We start from the raw sequence: 14,873 nt of genomic DNA on the forward strand, positions 1-14,873 counted from the left end.
GTATGAGATTCAGCTGAACATCTCTTGGCACTTCTTTTTCAGTTGAGGTCAAGCAACAGGAGACGGAGAGTGACAGACTGAATCTTTTCTGTGCTGCGAGGTAGAACAGATGGCAGCAAAGTAAACAGGTCAGATGCCTGAGATTGACCGGGCTTGAATAAGACAAAGTGGCCACACACAGTCATTCACTCATTCCTGTATGGAGCGTGACATTGTAAAACAACCTGCCAAATCACCAAGAATGACTCAGCTGGAGCTGGAACGGCAGCGTTCGCTCGCACAGAGTGGATATTAACTTCCTCTTTCATTGGCGGTGGAAGCCATCGTCAGGCAGTTTCACTTTATTCCTGACCAGCTTTAATTATCTTGCAATAAGGCCTGTCATAACCATTACATCATGTAGCAGAGCAGTGTAACAATCCCAGGGGCAGCATCACTGGCTGAGCCAATGAACTCCCATCTGGTCGTGTAGATGTGACTGATGGCTGAACAGAATGATTTCCTGCAATCTGAATCTGTAGAAAAGGCAGGAAGTGTCTGTTTGTGTACTGTGCCTTGTGCTTCCAGGAAAACGATCACATAAACAGGAATTTTGAAAATGCTCTTCTCCAAACATATACATTATTTGTTGTAAAAACCCATTTTCCTCAATCCACTTTTAAAGGCTCAGTGTGGCAGGCGGGAGCCCACCCAGCACATCTAACACATTTTAATCCCACACTGTTTTTCCAGTCCTTTCATTTCCTGGGCTGTTGTTCTCTTCACCTCCCTGGCACTTATTCTGCCACGCGCAGAGCATTCCTCTCCTTGTTCAAACACTGCCTCCAGAATTCCTACCCTTGTTAAAATACTCCCTTTCTCTTTTGTTTGGATTCTTTCTTCTTCTTTTTTAAATTTTCACTCAGCAGTGCTCCCACCTCTGGAATGCAGAGGCACTTCTCCAAATCCCGCTGAGGAGACAACAGAGCATTGTCTGCTGCTTTACTGTCATCATGACTCAAGGACAGCAAAGATTGTTTTGAGCAAAAATTAATTGCAAAACAATGTTGATTTGATGTCCATTGTGGAACTATATCTTCAGATGTGCATTTCCTTATTTTGCTCAACAATTTTGCTCAGCGTGTTTTTGTTCTTGGACTTTGAACCTGGAAAAGTTTAAATGTACATATTTTTACATATTTAGACGATAAAGTATGTGTTTCTGCATCCTTGCTGAAGGTAAGTTGAGTTTGCAGAATAACACGTGCTTCAAGGCCTTGTGCTTGCTGCATGTGCCTTCTTGTGTGTGGAGGTACAGCTATGATGAGTGTCCATGGGTAACATAATCCATGCAAACAACCCTAGCTCAGAAATTATAATGTTATCTGTAGTTCGTTTACACCAAAAAGAAAAGTGTTTTTTTACAGGGAATTACTACATTTGTCTCCGACTGCTTCCAGGATAGTGATTCCAAAGTTGGCTTAGCTTTGACATAAAGATAAGAGTAGTATTAATCTTCTTAGTTATACGGGACTTATGCATCTCATATTTTACATAAAAGCACATTCATTGCACGAGTTATAACAAAGAACTTCTGGACAGCCACTATGCAAGTGTCTTGCACCATCACTCATAAAAAAGAAAATAGGTGCTGAGATTTATTGGAGGATGTGCAAACAAACATGGAAATACAAGAACAGAGTCTGTATGATTGTAATGAGCTTGAAAGTGAATATTTAGTATGCCCAGCTTTAATCTTCAACACAGCCTGAACTCTCTTAGGAAAGCTTTCTTTAATTTCTTTAAGTAGTCTTCAGGAATAGCTCTCTGGATTTCTTGAAGGACATTCAAAGATCTTTCTTTTGAGGTTGGATGCCTTTGTGTTTTTCTTCCGTTCTCTGTCAAGATGATCCCACACTGCTTCAGTAACGATTAGGTCCAGGCACTAGAGAGTCCAGTCCGTGACTGATAGCGGTCCATTATGTGTTTTTCTATCCAGGTATGCTTTTACTGCGCTGGCCATGTTTTTGAGGTCATGCTGAAAAAAAGGTTGTTGCCAAACATGTGCTTTCTAGAAAGACTTTGATCCACCAGTACAAAGTGAGAAGATCACAAAGACTGGACTATAAATGAGTGAAAAATCAGACAGTGTCCAAAGGAAAACTTTAAAAGATCTTCAGAAAGCCCAGAGAACTCAAGTATGGCTCATTGCAAGCAAATTGTAAAGAAATGAGAGAAATCTAAAAAACTTCCACACAGCACTCCTCATTTCAGTTTGACTCCTATGACCTTCATGAATTGCTCTTTGTGCAGCTTTGCACTACTTTGAGTGCTCCATCTATTTTTGTTTGTTCCATGAAAGTCCCATTCTTGCACAGGACACGAGTTAATCTGCCTGCTCATGGTGCAATGAAACCTCCTCCAAAAACCCCTGTTTTTGTGTTTAACACTCCCATACAGTTATTGTAGTTATTGCCAGATTTGGCTCATCTTCTTTCCCCAGACTACCAGATTGATGCAGCGGAGACCATGCACTGTAAGGCTGCCATGACTCAGTATCCACTTACAGCTACCAGGGTATTCTTCTTTTTTTTTATTAATTTTTTTTATAACAATTAAAATTGCTTACACAACATTTTAATGATCGAGTCCTTTGCTGTCAGTATCAATATCTCCATCAGCTTTTACTGGTATTTTACAAGTAGTGGCAATATGGAGAAAACATTATTGAACAGTTAATTGAATGAATGAATTAAAAAAAAAGTCTTAAAAACAACCTTTCCTTGAACTGGGTGGAATAAATGACATCATGACACAAGAGGAAGCCGTTTTGGGTTTAAAACAGGGCACTTATCTCACGTCATTACTGGAATGCTTCCTTGTGGGGAAAAATGCTATTTTTAAGGCTTTGAAAAGGATTAAGAATGACTGATAACTCTGCATTGTAGAATAGCAATTATCTTTGCATATCTATACAGTTGTGGCAGCAAAGCGGCAAACTATCATTACTGAGAATGGGATCAGTAACTACGTGAGAAAAGGCTTCATCACCAAGCAGACTGGAGGATGTCAGTGCTGTGACGGAGAGACCCACAACACACACTTGTTTGAAGACGGATTATAGTCAGCCAATTCTCCATTTGCTTTATGTCCCTTTCCTCTAGTCGGAGATAAACACAAGGGGATTTTCACTTAAGAGCCATTTTTTTCTGATGCATGACAGCACTATTAGGCCTACAACAAACCAACTAAGCGAGCGGATCATAAATGCCGTTAGAGGGAACAAATGATTCTGAAATCTGAGTATCAATATAGAGGAGGAATTCTCAGCTGATAAATACTTGCAGCCTTTGAAAATGCTCCGTAATATAAACGTCACACAAGACCTCGAGGCTGTTCAAGTAAATACAATCTTGCCTTCAACTTCACCTGAAAATAATGTTAAAAAAATGTGTTTGGGGCTTCAATTCAAGTAACACACTGAAGTCACCCTCAAAGCTTCTTGTCAAACCAGAAGGAGACTTTAATTGAAGCAGAGTCATGTTTAAGGAGAAAGGAATCGCAATGATGCTGGGGGAGGAAAAAAGAAATTTGAGTAGACTCAGATGATCACATCTTTAAAGTTATAGTTATGGTCTCACCGGCTACACTGTGGCAGATACTTCTCATTTATTTTAAAACTGTAGTATTAGAAGTGTCTGTAAACAAGTGTCAAACAGAAGAGACATATTTGTGGTTTGAAACCCCCTGTTATTAGCGCTTCTTTGCTGCCATGCCAGTGGAAATACCGCTGCTCTGCCTCCCCCTCTTTCCTTTTTCTTTTTTCTTTTCGTGGAAAGCTGGATTTTGGGAAAACCCTTGTCTCTCTCCTCCTTCTTCAGCTTTCACTTCCGGGTCAGTTGGGTTGGTCAAAGCTGGATGTCGCTTTCAAATGACACTGGTAATGTTGTGCATTTCGAAGTTGAGAAGTTTTAAGCGCTTTATTCTTGGCGCTCAAGATGAACTTCCTTTTTGGAATGTGTGGAATGCAAGTAAAGGTTTTACAACGATAAATACTGATTTGCCTCATTGATTTATTTAATAAGATGACGTGTTTCTATTGCACATGTCAGCAAAGTTTTTAAAGTGAAATAATAACAAAGTATAATCTAGTTTTATCATTAAGAACAAGTACTATATCTCACTGCATATTATTGCATTTCTGCTGGTAGATGCAGTCAGATTGCAATTGGTTTGAGTCTTGTTTTCTACATTTTACTAGTTAAGGTCCTACAATAGAAAACAAGAATGCCAAACTTTTTAATTAATAATATAACTTCTTACATCACCACACAAAACCACCTATATTTCTCCAGGAGCTAATCATTATCACCTAATCATTATCTACACAGATGTTTGTTTGTTTGTTTGTTTGTTTTTTATCAAATTTTAAGTGTAGTGTTTCTTACAATCACTTATTCACATAGTGTAAATTCTCCTAAACTGCGTTTTTCTTGTTCGCGATGGTGTTTGCATAAACTGCGATCGTGTGAGTTCCGATTTTTAAAATATCCCCTGAAGGCGGCACAAGTTCGGCAGCTCTCAGTTATTGCAAAGGCAGGCTGATGATCCAGCTGCTGTGCGCGTGAGTGTGTGCGAGGACATGGATACAGCTGGCGTTTACCACTGAAACCGATCACTTTACGGTGCTGCCGTGACACTGAGGCACTTCCGAGAGCGACAAAACTTCTTCCACAGCCGCACTCATGTGATTTTCCCTTTCTTCGAGCCATGTCCAAGACCCTGAAGAAGAAGAAGAACCACTGGACAAACAAAGTCCACGAGAGTGTCCTTTGCAGGAATGAGGAGGGGGAACTCGGGCTGGAGTTGAAGGGCGGCGCAGAGAATGGACAGTTCCCGGTTATCGGCGAGCTTCTCCCGGGCGGAGCGGTCTGCCATAGCGGCAAACTCTTCCAGGATGAACTCCTGCTGGAAGTCAATGATACCCCTGTGGCTGGACTCACCACCAGGGACGTCCATGCTGTGGTCAAGCACAGCAAAGACCCCCTCCGACTCAAGTGTGTCAAACAAGGTGAGGTTTGTAAGCTTTCGGCGCAACTTTCTCGCATGTCGCAGTTTTTCTTTCGGTTCTTTTTTGAAAACCGTTAGCTTTCCCCCCCTCAACGCGCTTTTCTCTTTTGACAGCACCTATTGTTTCCCAAAACTGATGCGCTTACCCCCAAGGCTCCATACTTACAGTAAACCATGCAAATAAATCACATACTTGCCACATATATATTATAATGATGCCGTTATTTTGTTGCTACACTTATTAGGCGTATAGAAACGATTATCTAAGAGGTGTTTGTGGCGTGTTTTTGTGTTGGTCGTGGTGTGCTCCTGATGTGTTTGGCACTCGTCCGAGTTAGGGGGTGTGTTACAGTTGTGGCAGTCAGAAAACACATTCCAGTGTTATTCATAATTCATAAGAAGTCATTTACAAGTATTGCGCCAACTCCTTCAGCCTTGAACCCAGCTACTAGCTTACAGATATGGATTACTTTAGGCGTGCTGTACTTGCAGTAGTGTAACAAAGTATTAATCCAATATATTTGGCATGATACCACAGATATAAACAGTGGATTATGTGAGATGCTGGATCAGATTAAATTGGATTGAGCCTTGCACACACATTTATTTCAGCAGAATATTACAGTCATACATGATCTTTCTTATATTTAGAAATCTAAATTACTGAGACATTTTATGTCCTGATTTAAAAACAAAAAAGAGGAAGAAAAATAAGCAATTATTTAATTGGCAGAAAATTAATCAGGACTGACTTTGATAAGTTTTAGTCAGTTTGTCTGTAATAGCAAGCTGTTAGGATTGTGTCATTTTTGGGGTAATTTTGCTGGCCATTTATGGACGCCTACATGGAGTTGCGGGGATGATCATAAATGAAGAGAACTGGTCATTTTTGCATTTAATGCATGTGCCATTTGCCCAAATGGAACCTCTGCTATTCTTGCCAGATTCTTAAATAAAAGAAAATTGCACTATATTTTCAGTTTAACCTTTGAATTACATATAATTTTTCTCTTTTTTTTTTCTTTAGAGCACACATTTAAGTATGCAATATTTATTATCCAATTTGTGCTTCACTGAGTGGACTAAATTGGATTTGGAAGGGAAATTTTATAAATATTAGAGCAAATCCCAGAGTCCCTATTTCAACATTATAGTTGTGTCACAGAAAATGAAAAATATCATAAAGTATGATAAGGTCACCGTTAGCTTGGTATTCGGTGCAATGAAACAGCAAAAGCCCCCATGCACAGGATTACTACAGAGGGCTTCTTTTTTTTACGTGGGAAGTGCTGTGGATTGCTTAAGTGAGTGTAGTAGCTGCGCTGGATACACATGAGGCTGTGATTATGTGGTCCAGAGGCTATATAGTTTGTTGAAGAAATGTTTGGTTTTGCAGTATATGGAGTAGCCAGAACACACATTTTAAAAAGAGCACAAGTCAAAAAGAATTTCCTAACTTGTCCCTGGTTCAGACTCATCTCATTCTTGTCAGCTTTGTCCTCCCGATGTGCAGCTCTTATGTCACGGACACGCTCTGGCTGTCTGTGGTTTTGATCTCAACAGCTAATGACCCTCCGTGTCTTGTGTTGTACGCCGGGACCGGGATCTGTGGGGTCTCATTTTGGGGTGAAAAATCAGCGAAACCCTGTAAGAAGCTTTGGATCAAAGTCCTAGCTTGTGTGCTTGCATAAGTGTATCAGTGTGTGTGTGTGTGTGTGTGTGTGTGTTCATCGTCACCCCAGGGATTTATTCAAAAGGCAGCCAAGCCTATACCAAATTAAAATGTTAACTTTTTTTTCATGAAATATTTATATCCTCCAGCAATTTTCCAAGTGATTGATATTTCCCCATAGCTGTGCTCGTGTTTGCGCGATCGGTTGTTTACAGTGTTGAGCTCTTTTTATTATGATTGATATGTACATTAAGTAAATATTTTGGAGGGAAAAACAGGCTTTTGCAGTGCCCTTGCAGCTGTGTGCTCAATAATAAAAATTTTCACTTTCAAGCAGACGCACATAAACTCCTATAATCTGTCTCAGTAGATTCTTTATTGAGCAGAGCGAGTCAGAGAGCACAGTTCAGTCCACTTGTTCTGATGTTATATGGTAATATGACTGTGTAATGAAAGTTTTTTTTTTTTTATCTTTATGGTTATTTATTTGTTTATCACGTGCTGCTTGAAAGTTGGTGAACTCTAGAAATGTCTGTATTTGTGCATAGATATTAATTAAAGTAGTATTAAACAGATGAGAGACAGAAAAGAGGTCAGCTGGTCGTTCAGTCATTGAGGAAATGATTCAGTATTACAAACGTATCTGTACATCAAGATCTAACTGTAAATTTTAGAATGAGCTTGGAGTGAGGTGTGTTCAGTCAGAATCTAGACACTGGTGGTGATGGAGATGAAGCGGGTGGAGACTTGGATGAAGATCTCTCCTTGGCCAGGATGAGAGGGAGAGGAAAAGGTTCTGGCTTACATGTATGAAAGTCTGAAAGGCAGAATGGTAGAAGAGCACTGAGATTTAAGGCGCACTGAGGAGATTCTGATTGGCTCTCAGAGTGATGAGGTCAGAATTGTGTTGGACGGCCTGAAAAAGTGGCAAGGAATGAGCAAATACAGAACTTCTTTATTGAACTTGTGCATAAGTTTGACATTATGTCCAAACTAAGAAAATAGAAGAATAATAATGTCCTCTCCAGGAATGTCTAACCAATAAAGAAAAGTCCAAAAGGGAGGTGAGGAGTACTCTAGAAGGTCATGAAGGAGTCCTGGCTGTAGTTTAAGAAAAGGTCACATGGACAACCCATAAGGCTGTTCAAACAATGTTTTTCAGGCTAAAATAGAACTTTTGCAGAAAGGAACTGAAAGCATGGGACAAGAACCTCAGGGTTTCAACCAAGCCTGACATCCCCACTGGGTCTAAGCGCTGGGATTTTTCCTTCTTCTTTCTTCTTCTTTTTTTGTTGTTGTAAAACTTTAGCATTCTGGTCTGTCGGCCAACTTCCAGCATTTTTTTTCACACTTTGAAATCTGAGGTCATGTTTGAACATTAAAGATAAAAGCTATTAAGGATAAAAGCTTCACTGGCTTTTCTTACAAGATCAATCTGAACTGATTTGTCAAAGATGTCTAAAATACAGAAAAAAAGTTAAAGCAGTGATATGTATATATTTTATATTTCACAATAATGCAAAAAAAAAAAAAGTGTAATACTTTTTACCAGGTCACAAAAATGAAGAAAATGCTATTTACATTCAACTTTCATGCTGGATTGAGTGGTATCGCATAAACAAAAACAAAAATGTCAGTACATAGTTTCCAGATGGTACTCTAATTATAACCGAGAAAATAACTTAGTTAAATTTATGCACTCTTGTCATTTTCAAAACCTACTTTGTTGGCATGCACATCAGAGGAGGTCGAGCAGCTTGAAAAAAAAAAACTTAAGAAGTTTAGAAATGGAATAAAGGACAAGGTAAATACTGTGAGCTTATATCTGCGCACTTACTACTCTAGAAGTGTGAACACTTCCAAAGTGCCCTGCTTCACACTACTTTCAATCAACTAACTAATCCACCAGGCTGGAAGCATCATTGGTTAAATTTGGAGGCGTTTGAGTCAGTTAGGTACAGCAGGTCGCTGAACAAACTGCTCTCCATCATGAACAACCCATGACACCCACTCCACACTTGTGAGGCAACGGGAGCTCCTTCTCCCTCAGACTGATTCAACCTCGCTGCCATAAAGAATGCTTAAGGAAATCATTCCTACTGTTCTCTGTAAAGCTGTACAATAACTCTTCATTCTGTGACAGGTGAAGACATCTGAACTGCATCCCGCGTTGGTGGTAATGTCATGGTTTAAGACCTGTTTCGAACCCCCCTGCCATTGATGGAACCATCAATTTGGAAGACACCACTAAATACCATACTAAGACAAAATGTCAGGACACCAATCCATGAAATGAATCTCAAGACAAAGTGAGTCATGCAGGAAGACAGCTACCCTCAGTACACAGGTTGTGCTGCCAAAGAATAGTAAAAAAGAATGTTTTGGAACGACCAAATTCGGACTTTAATCGAATAGAAACTGAAGCAAGCAGTTCATGTAAGGAAAACCAGCAATGTCCCAAAATGGAATAGATTGTGTAAGGAGTGCAGGAAAATTCTCAAAAGGTGACAGGCAAGAGTGACCAAAATCTTCTTGACCCTCACATGTGTCATTTCCATTCATTACAGCTGATAATGTTTTATGCAGAAATATAAAAAAAAATCTAAAGGCATTATGAACATTCAAGCTCCACTGTAGCGTACGTTTATTAATCTCAGAGCCAGCTTTCCTCGAGGGTCTAGAGTTTATTATATAAGACCTGTAATCATAAATGCAACCCTCTTCTTTTTATTTAGATAAATGTGGCAAATCAGGACTAGCTTTTGTGTGTGATCTGAGATTGTGGCCTTTATATTAAGTATTACAGAAACATTTCTTCTCTGCCTCTTTCTCTCTCCCTCTTTTTAAGCCGCTAAACGCATTTAACTTTGAGAAGATTTGTCTTAGTCTGTGGCGCCTCATGGTAACAATGTTTCTATGACAACAGTACATGAAAAGGCACTACTTACCCATTTAGTGTTTTGAGATTTTCACCTGAACTTTCAGGCTTTAGTGCTTCAGTGTGTAGATCTTATCCTCAGATAAAAGTGTTAAAGATGTGTAAATGTGTCTGTTTACAAATTCTTTATTCCATCCATTCCTGGATAGGTTGCCAGTCTATTGCAGAGCCAACAGAGAGACAACTAATTTAGACGCGCTGCAGAGCGTCCCGAATGCCTCTGGATTTTCACTGACTTGGGCAAATTTTAAAGCTGGACTCTGGGAAATTTGAAGGGGTTTCCATTAGACTAAATAATGTATCAGTTGATCAAAAAGTTAACACAAGATCCATCCCGGTTATGAGTAGAATAAGCGTGAGACATTGCCTGAAGTGTTCCTTTCTTACTAGGGGTGCAACGATACACAAAATTCACGGTTCGGTTCGGTTCGATACTTTGGTGTCACGGTTCGATATTTTTTCGATACAAAAAATGTTCATGCATTTTTAATTTGTCATTTATTAAAATTATAAATATATATTTTAACTCAAAAGTACAGTTTTTAAATTTAACCCTAACCCTTGTGCGTGTTTTTTATTTTGACAGCGAATGCGCACCTGCGGACCACTTATGTGCAGCCCTGGTTATTTAGCTCATCATATTGCAGCCACAGAAATTCTTTTGTCCATGAAACCATAAAGCTGCACTTTCTTTTTGCCTTATAGTCTGATTTGTCATAACTTCTCCGTTTTGTGGTAAGCTTTTCTTTGGCTGTCACTTCTTCACCCTGACCTGTCTTATTTGGCTCAGCAGAACTGAAATGCTTTTACACATGCACTCACATAAGCTCAGCGATTCTCTGCGTGATCAACCTCTCACATGTTTAAGCTTGCTGCGGGAGATTTCACTTGTCATGTTTGCATAGTAAGCTAACGATTAATAAGACGATGTCAGAGGAATTGGTGCACAAATTATCATCACTCACAGATCAGTGCTGTCGCTCTCTATACACAGTTCGCACGATTGCAAAGTGAAAGCAAAAAAACAAGCGCAAATTCAAACGCGACTTCAATATGTCACATATTGACAGTGGCTCACCGATGCCAATGACATAATTACCCAGCTACATTTCTGAAAGAATGCAAAACCATTGACATATATTTTTCCTACAATAGCCCGACGGGCAGGGAAGAGAGAGATTTTGGTAGCCCGACTGAAAAAATCGCTAGCTCCGGGACGTCGGGCTAGCGATATTGCGAGCCCTGTATCTGATTGAGGAATCACTCATCTTTGGAAAAGAGAGTTTATTACAGAGAAATGGCTCTTTCCAAAATAAAAGCTATACTATCCGCTTCTTCTGGGCTATATTCTCAGCAGCATAAGGAGAATCATGTGCTAACAGCTGTCTAAATGACTCGGCTAAAGTTAGTAGCATGCTTGCTTTTTTTTGTCTGCTTCCACTTGTTTTTGCACTAGGATGATGTCGGCGTAAATGTGCAGTCATATTCGTTGTGTTCCCACTAGTGCTTTCAGGTTAATCTCGTTGAAATGACCTTAACGCCACAACACGGCAAATCTCCGTTAACGAGCTACCGCCGATCGCTCCGTGCATGGGGCTAGACGGCCAACACGTTAACGAGCTAACTGCGCTAACACACTAGTTCACACCAATGTAATTGAGCATTGCATGGCACATCCAACATACTGTTTTACTTTAGTCCATGACTCGCTTACCTTCAGGGTCATACGTCACATGAAAACCAAAATAATTCCAAACGCCAGATCTGAATGAGGTTCAATTTGCCTGTTGCAAGGAGAGCTTAACTTCTGTCTCGCTAGCTTGCCCTGCGCTCTTCCTTCTGACTATGCTGTCTGTGTTGAGCGCTCAGTGGATCTGCGCTCGACAGTGCAGCCTAGGCGGAGTAGTCGAACACAGATTCACTGAGCGCTCAACACAGACAGCATCATCAGAAGGAAAATTGATAAAATAAATTACAAATGTTGTATTGTTCGATACATATGCGTACCGAACCGAAAGCACTGTATCGAACGGTTCAATATCGATACGAATATCGTTGCACCCCTATTTCTTACATATAGCATAGAGCAGGGGATGATCTGCTTCTAGGCACACCTGCCAGGTTTACACTGTAAACAGAGCTTTTTCTCTGATGTCCTTGTTCTTAATGTAGTGTGCACCTCGCATTCAGAAATGCTTGACAGATTACTTATTGGGTTCTCATTCATTATTGTGTGTTTTTATTTATTTATTAGTTGTTGTTTTTTTTAACAAAGAAATTTGCATTTATAAACCCAAATATGATTCAAGGATGAGCAACATCCCATAATAATGGGTGGGTAGAATAAGCTTTGAAATTCTGAGCGTTGTTTGTTTTCGCAGTGTACTTGAGGGTAGCTGAAGGTTTTGCTCAAACCCAGCTGTAAACAAAACCTTTGCTCACAGAGAGAAACTCTTGGTATTTGAGGTTTTGAACAAGGGGCAATCTCAGAAGCTGAAAAGTGAAGCCAGAGCGGAAGTGCTAAAAAATTGCAGTCCCTCTAGGTGCCGCATAAAGCTAGCTCCAAAAGTGGATCAGACTCATGTTAGACCCATGAGTGGGGCTTGTATTATAGCTCTTCCACTTAGATACTGTAGTTAAATGACAGGTGTTAAGTTGGACCTCTTTACTGTGTGCCGTTGGTGCATTTTGGAGCATTATGTCTAAAATGTTATGGACCATCCAGGTTTTTGGACGTTGCGTCAAAGTTGTGGTTTGGTTTTGGCAAGGGACAATCCAATGTGTTATTAGTCTGTTAGTTGAACTCCTGTGGAAAAGTGTTAAACTAAGATGCCAGAAAGAAACTGTTGTGGGAACAGTCCCCAGATTTTATTGATGATCTTTCAAGATATCTCTTTGGACATCAGCTGGTCTTTCACTGAATTTTTTAGTCCAGTGTTTGTATATGACAGCCACTCTTTTTTTTGTTTAAGCCATTAAATCCTGCATACATCTCACCTTTTATTTGATCCATCTGTGGTTTGCTGAAGCCTCATCAGATACGGTCTCAATAGAAGACTGACTGTCAAGAAACCATTATTAGGGGAGAGGAAACTGGGGAAAAGGGGCTGAGATATGCCAAATTATTCAAGATCTGCACTGAAAATCAGTGGCAACAGGTATTATGGAGTGATGAATCCAAATTATGAAATTTGTGGTTCAAATCATCTTCAGCATGTACAGAGGAGATCAGGAGAGAGGTACAACAGTTTGTGCTTACAGGCTTCTGTAAAGCTCTGTTACGCTTTGGGGCTGCATTTCGGTCAGTGTTGTTGGTGCTCTTATCAAAATTTAAGGAATTATAAATGCAGAAAAATACCGTCAGATTTTGATCCGCCATGCAATAACATCTAGAAGGCATCTGACTGGCAACAGCTTCATTTATCAGCATGACAATAATTCCAAACACTAGAGAAACATACAATGAACCCCTATCAATCATGGACTGGCCTCCCAAGCTCTGACCTCAACATTACTTTAGCAGTATGGGATCATCTAAAGGCAGCCATCATCCAAAGATGAGCTTTGAATGTCTTTCAAAGGGCCTGGAGAACTATTACTGAAGACTACTTGAAGAAATTAAAAGAAAGCCTGACCTCTTAGGCAAGCAATATTGCCTTATATACTGCATTTACTGTATGTTTGCACATGTTTCAATTAGGGCTGCCACGATTAGTCGACTAGTCACGATTACGTCGACTATCAAAATCGTCGACGACTGATTTAATAGTCGACGCGTCGTTTGAAGCTTTGTAAGATCACAAAAGACGCAGGAATGAGTAGTAGGATTTAAGAGTGTAATAACGGACTGAAACAGAAGATGGCAGCACTGCATGTACAAGGATGCCAGCTGCCGTTAAACCCCGAAGAAGAAGAAGCTGTGTCCCAGAATTCATAGCGCAGCCCAGCTCAGTTTCCAACAATGGCGGCAGCTAGTTAGTTTTAATGTTACTCTTATTATTCTTTCTGGGTCACAAAATAAACGTTTAACATATTTTCAGGCGAGAATGTAGCTGTGTAAACTTCAAATATCTGCTCAGTTTATCAAGACACCACATATTTTCAAAAGCGCTCCGATGTTTTCAGAGACGTCTGTTACCCACTAGCTCGATAGCTAGCCGGGGCAAGGCTCACTAGCGCCGTGAGAGCACCGGACTCCTGGCAGATCATTTTCAAACACACCGCTGTCTTTCGCTACTCAGGTTAAACATGATATATAAGTCACTTAGATAAGTTAAAAATGTTATTGTTTGGCTTTTTCCAGTATTTTATTTGTTCCTGAGTGAATCGGTTTGGCTGAGATTAAAGTTATAGTTTTTACACGGCTGAATAAACGTCAAGCAGACAGCTGATTATCAGAAGTGTGAGATGCTCGAGAATTTATTCCGGTGTCCTGTTATATTTTAGATAGCAAGGAGTTTATTAAATTTTAATGAAATTTGCAGATTGTTTCGGTGAAGTTTAATAAACTATCATCTTGTCTTTATTTTTAGTTAGCACAGATCTTAAACACTTAAAGCTGTAAGCTAATGATAGTTATATAAGAGCAGATGCTGCTGGTGCAATAAGCTGTACGCTGTACGTCCAATGGATGATGATCTGATTAGTCGACTAATCGCAAAAATAATCGGTGACTAGTCGACTATCAAAATAATCGTTTGTGGCAGCCCTAGTTTCAATTAATCAGTGCGCCTTTTTACAATTCTCCTAGCTAAATATAAAAAATGAGAGGTGGCTCAATAATTTTGCACGATCCTGTAGCTAATTAGATGAACTCTGTCAGTATGATGAATCAGTACAGTTTATGGATGCAACTGACAAACCAAGCAATCTAGCGTTAGCGAATAACCTAGCACTACCTAGTTTTTTTTTTAAACAGCTCCAAACATTGACAGCACAGTGGCATCTGTTACACTGACTATTTTGAACTGATAACACTACTGTGACTAGTCAAGACTCTGTGGTCTTGAAAAACAATTTTGAAATTGTGTACCTGTCCTTAAGCTCAACTAAAAACAAGCCTCTTTGGCTGACATCCAATACTGATAATGAAATTTTTTTTTGTTTTCGTGTTGAATTCTCTTTTGTTATGTAATTATTTCCCATTTGGTGCCAGAGAAACAAAATACCTTTGTAATGATTTTTAATTTTGTTGTTAAAGTTGTTGTTAAAATC

General features: G+C 39.7%; 1 protein-coding gene across 1 annotated transcript in view; it reads left to right on the forward strand.

Moving 5' to 3' along the window:
• Positions 1-4,585: 4,585 nt before the first annotated feature.
• Positions 4,586-14,873, forward strand: part of magi2a (membrane associated guanylate kinase, WW and PDZ domain containing 2a) — a 284,527-nt gene continuing 274,239 nt past the window's right edge. Inside the window, exon 1 of the mRNA XM_085375635.1 lies at positions 4,586-5,050. Coding sequence (XP_085231761.1) covers positions 4,750-5,050 — 301 coding nt within the window. The 5' untranslated portion in view covers positions 4,586-4,749. The remainder of the gene's footprint in view (positions 5,051-14,873) is intronic.

Source organism: Diplotaxodon limnothrissa, linkage group LG17, assembly GCF_057381915.1.
Source record: "Diplotaxodon limnothrissa isolate DT_005_m linkage group LG17, D_limnothrissa_male_GT1.1, whole genome shotgun sequence".
NCBI classification, from domain to species: domain Eukaryota; kingdom Metazoa; phylum Chordata; class Actinopteri; order Cichliformes; family Cichlidae; genus Diplotaxodon; species Diplotaxodon limnothrissa.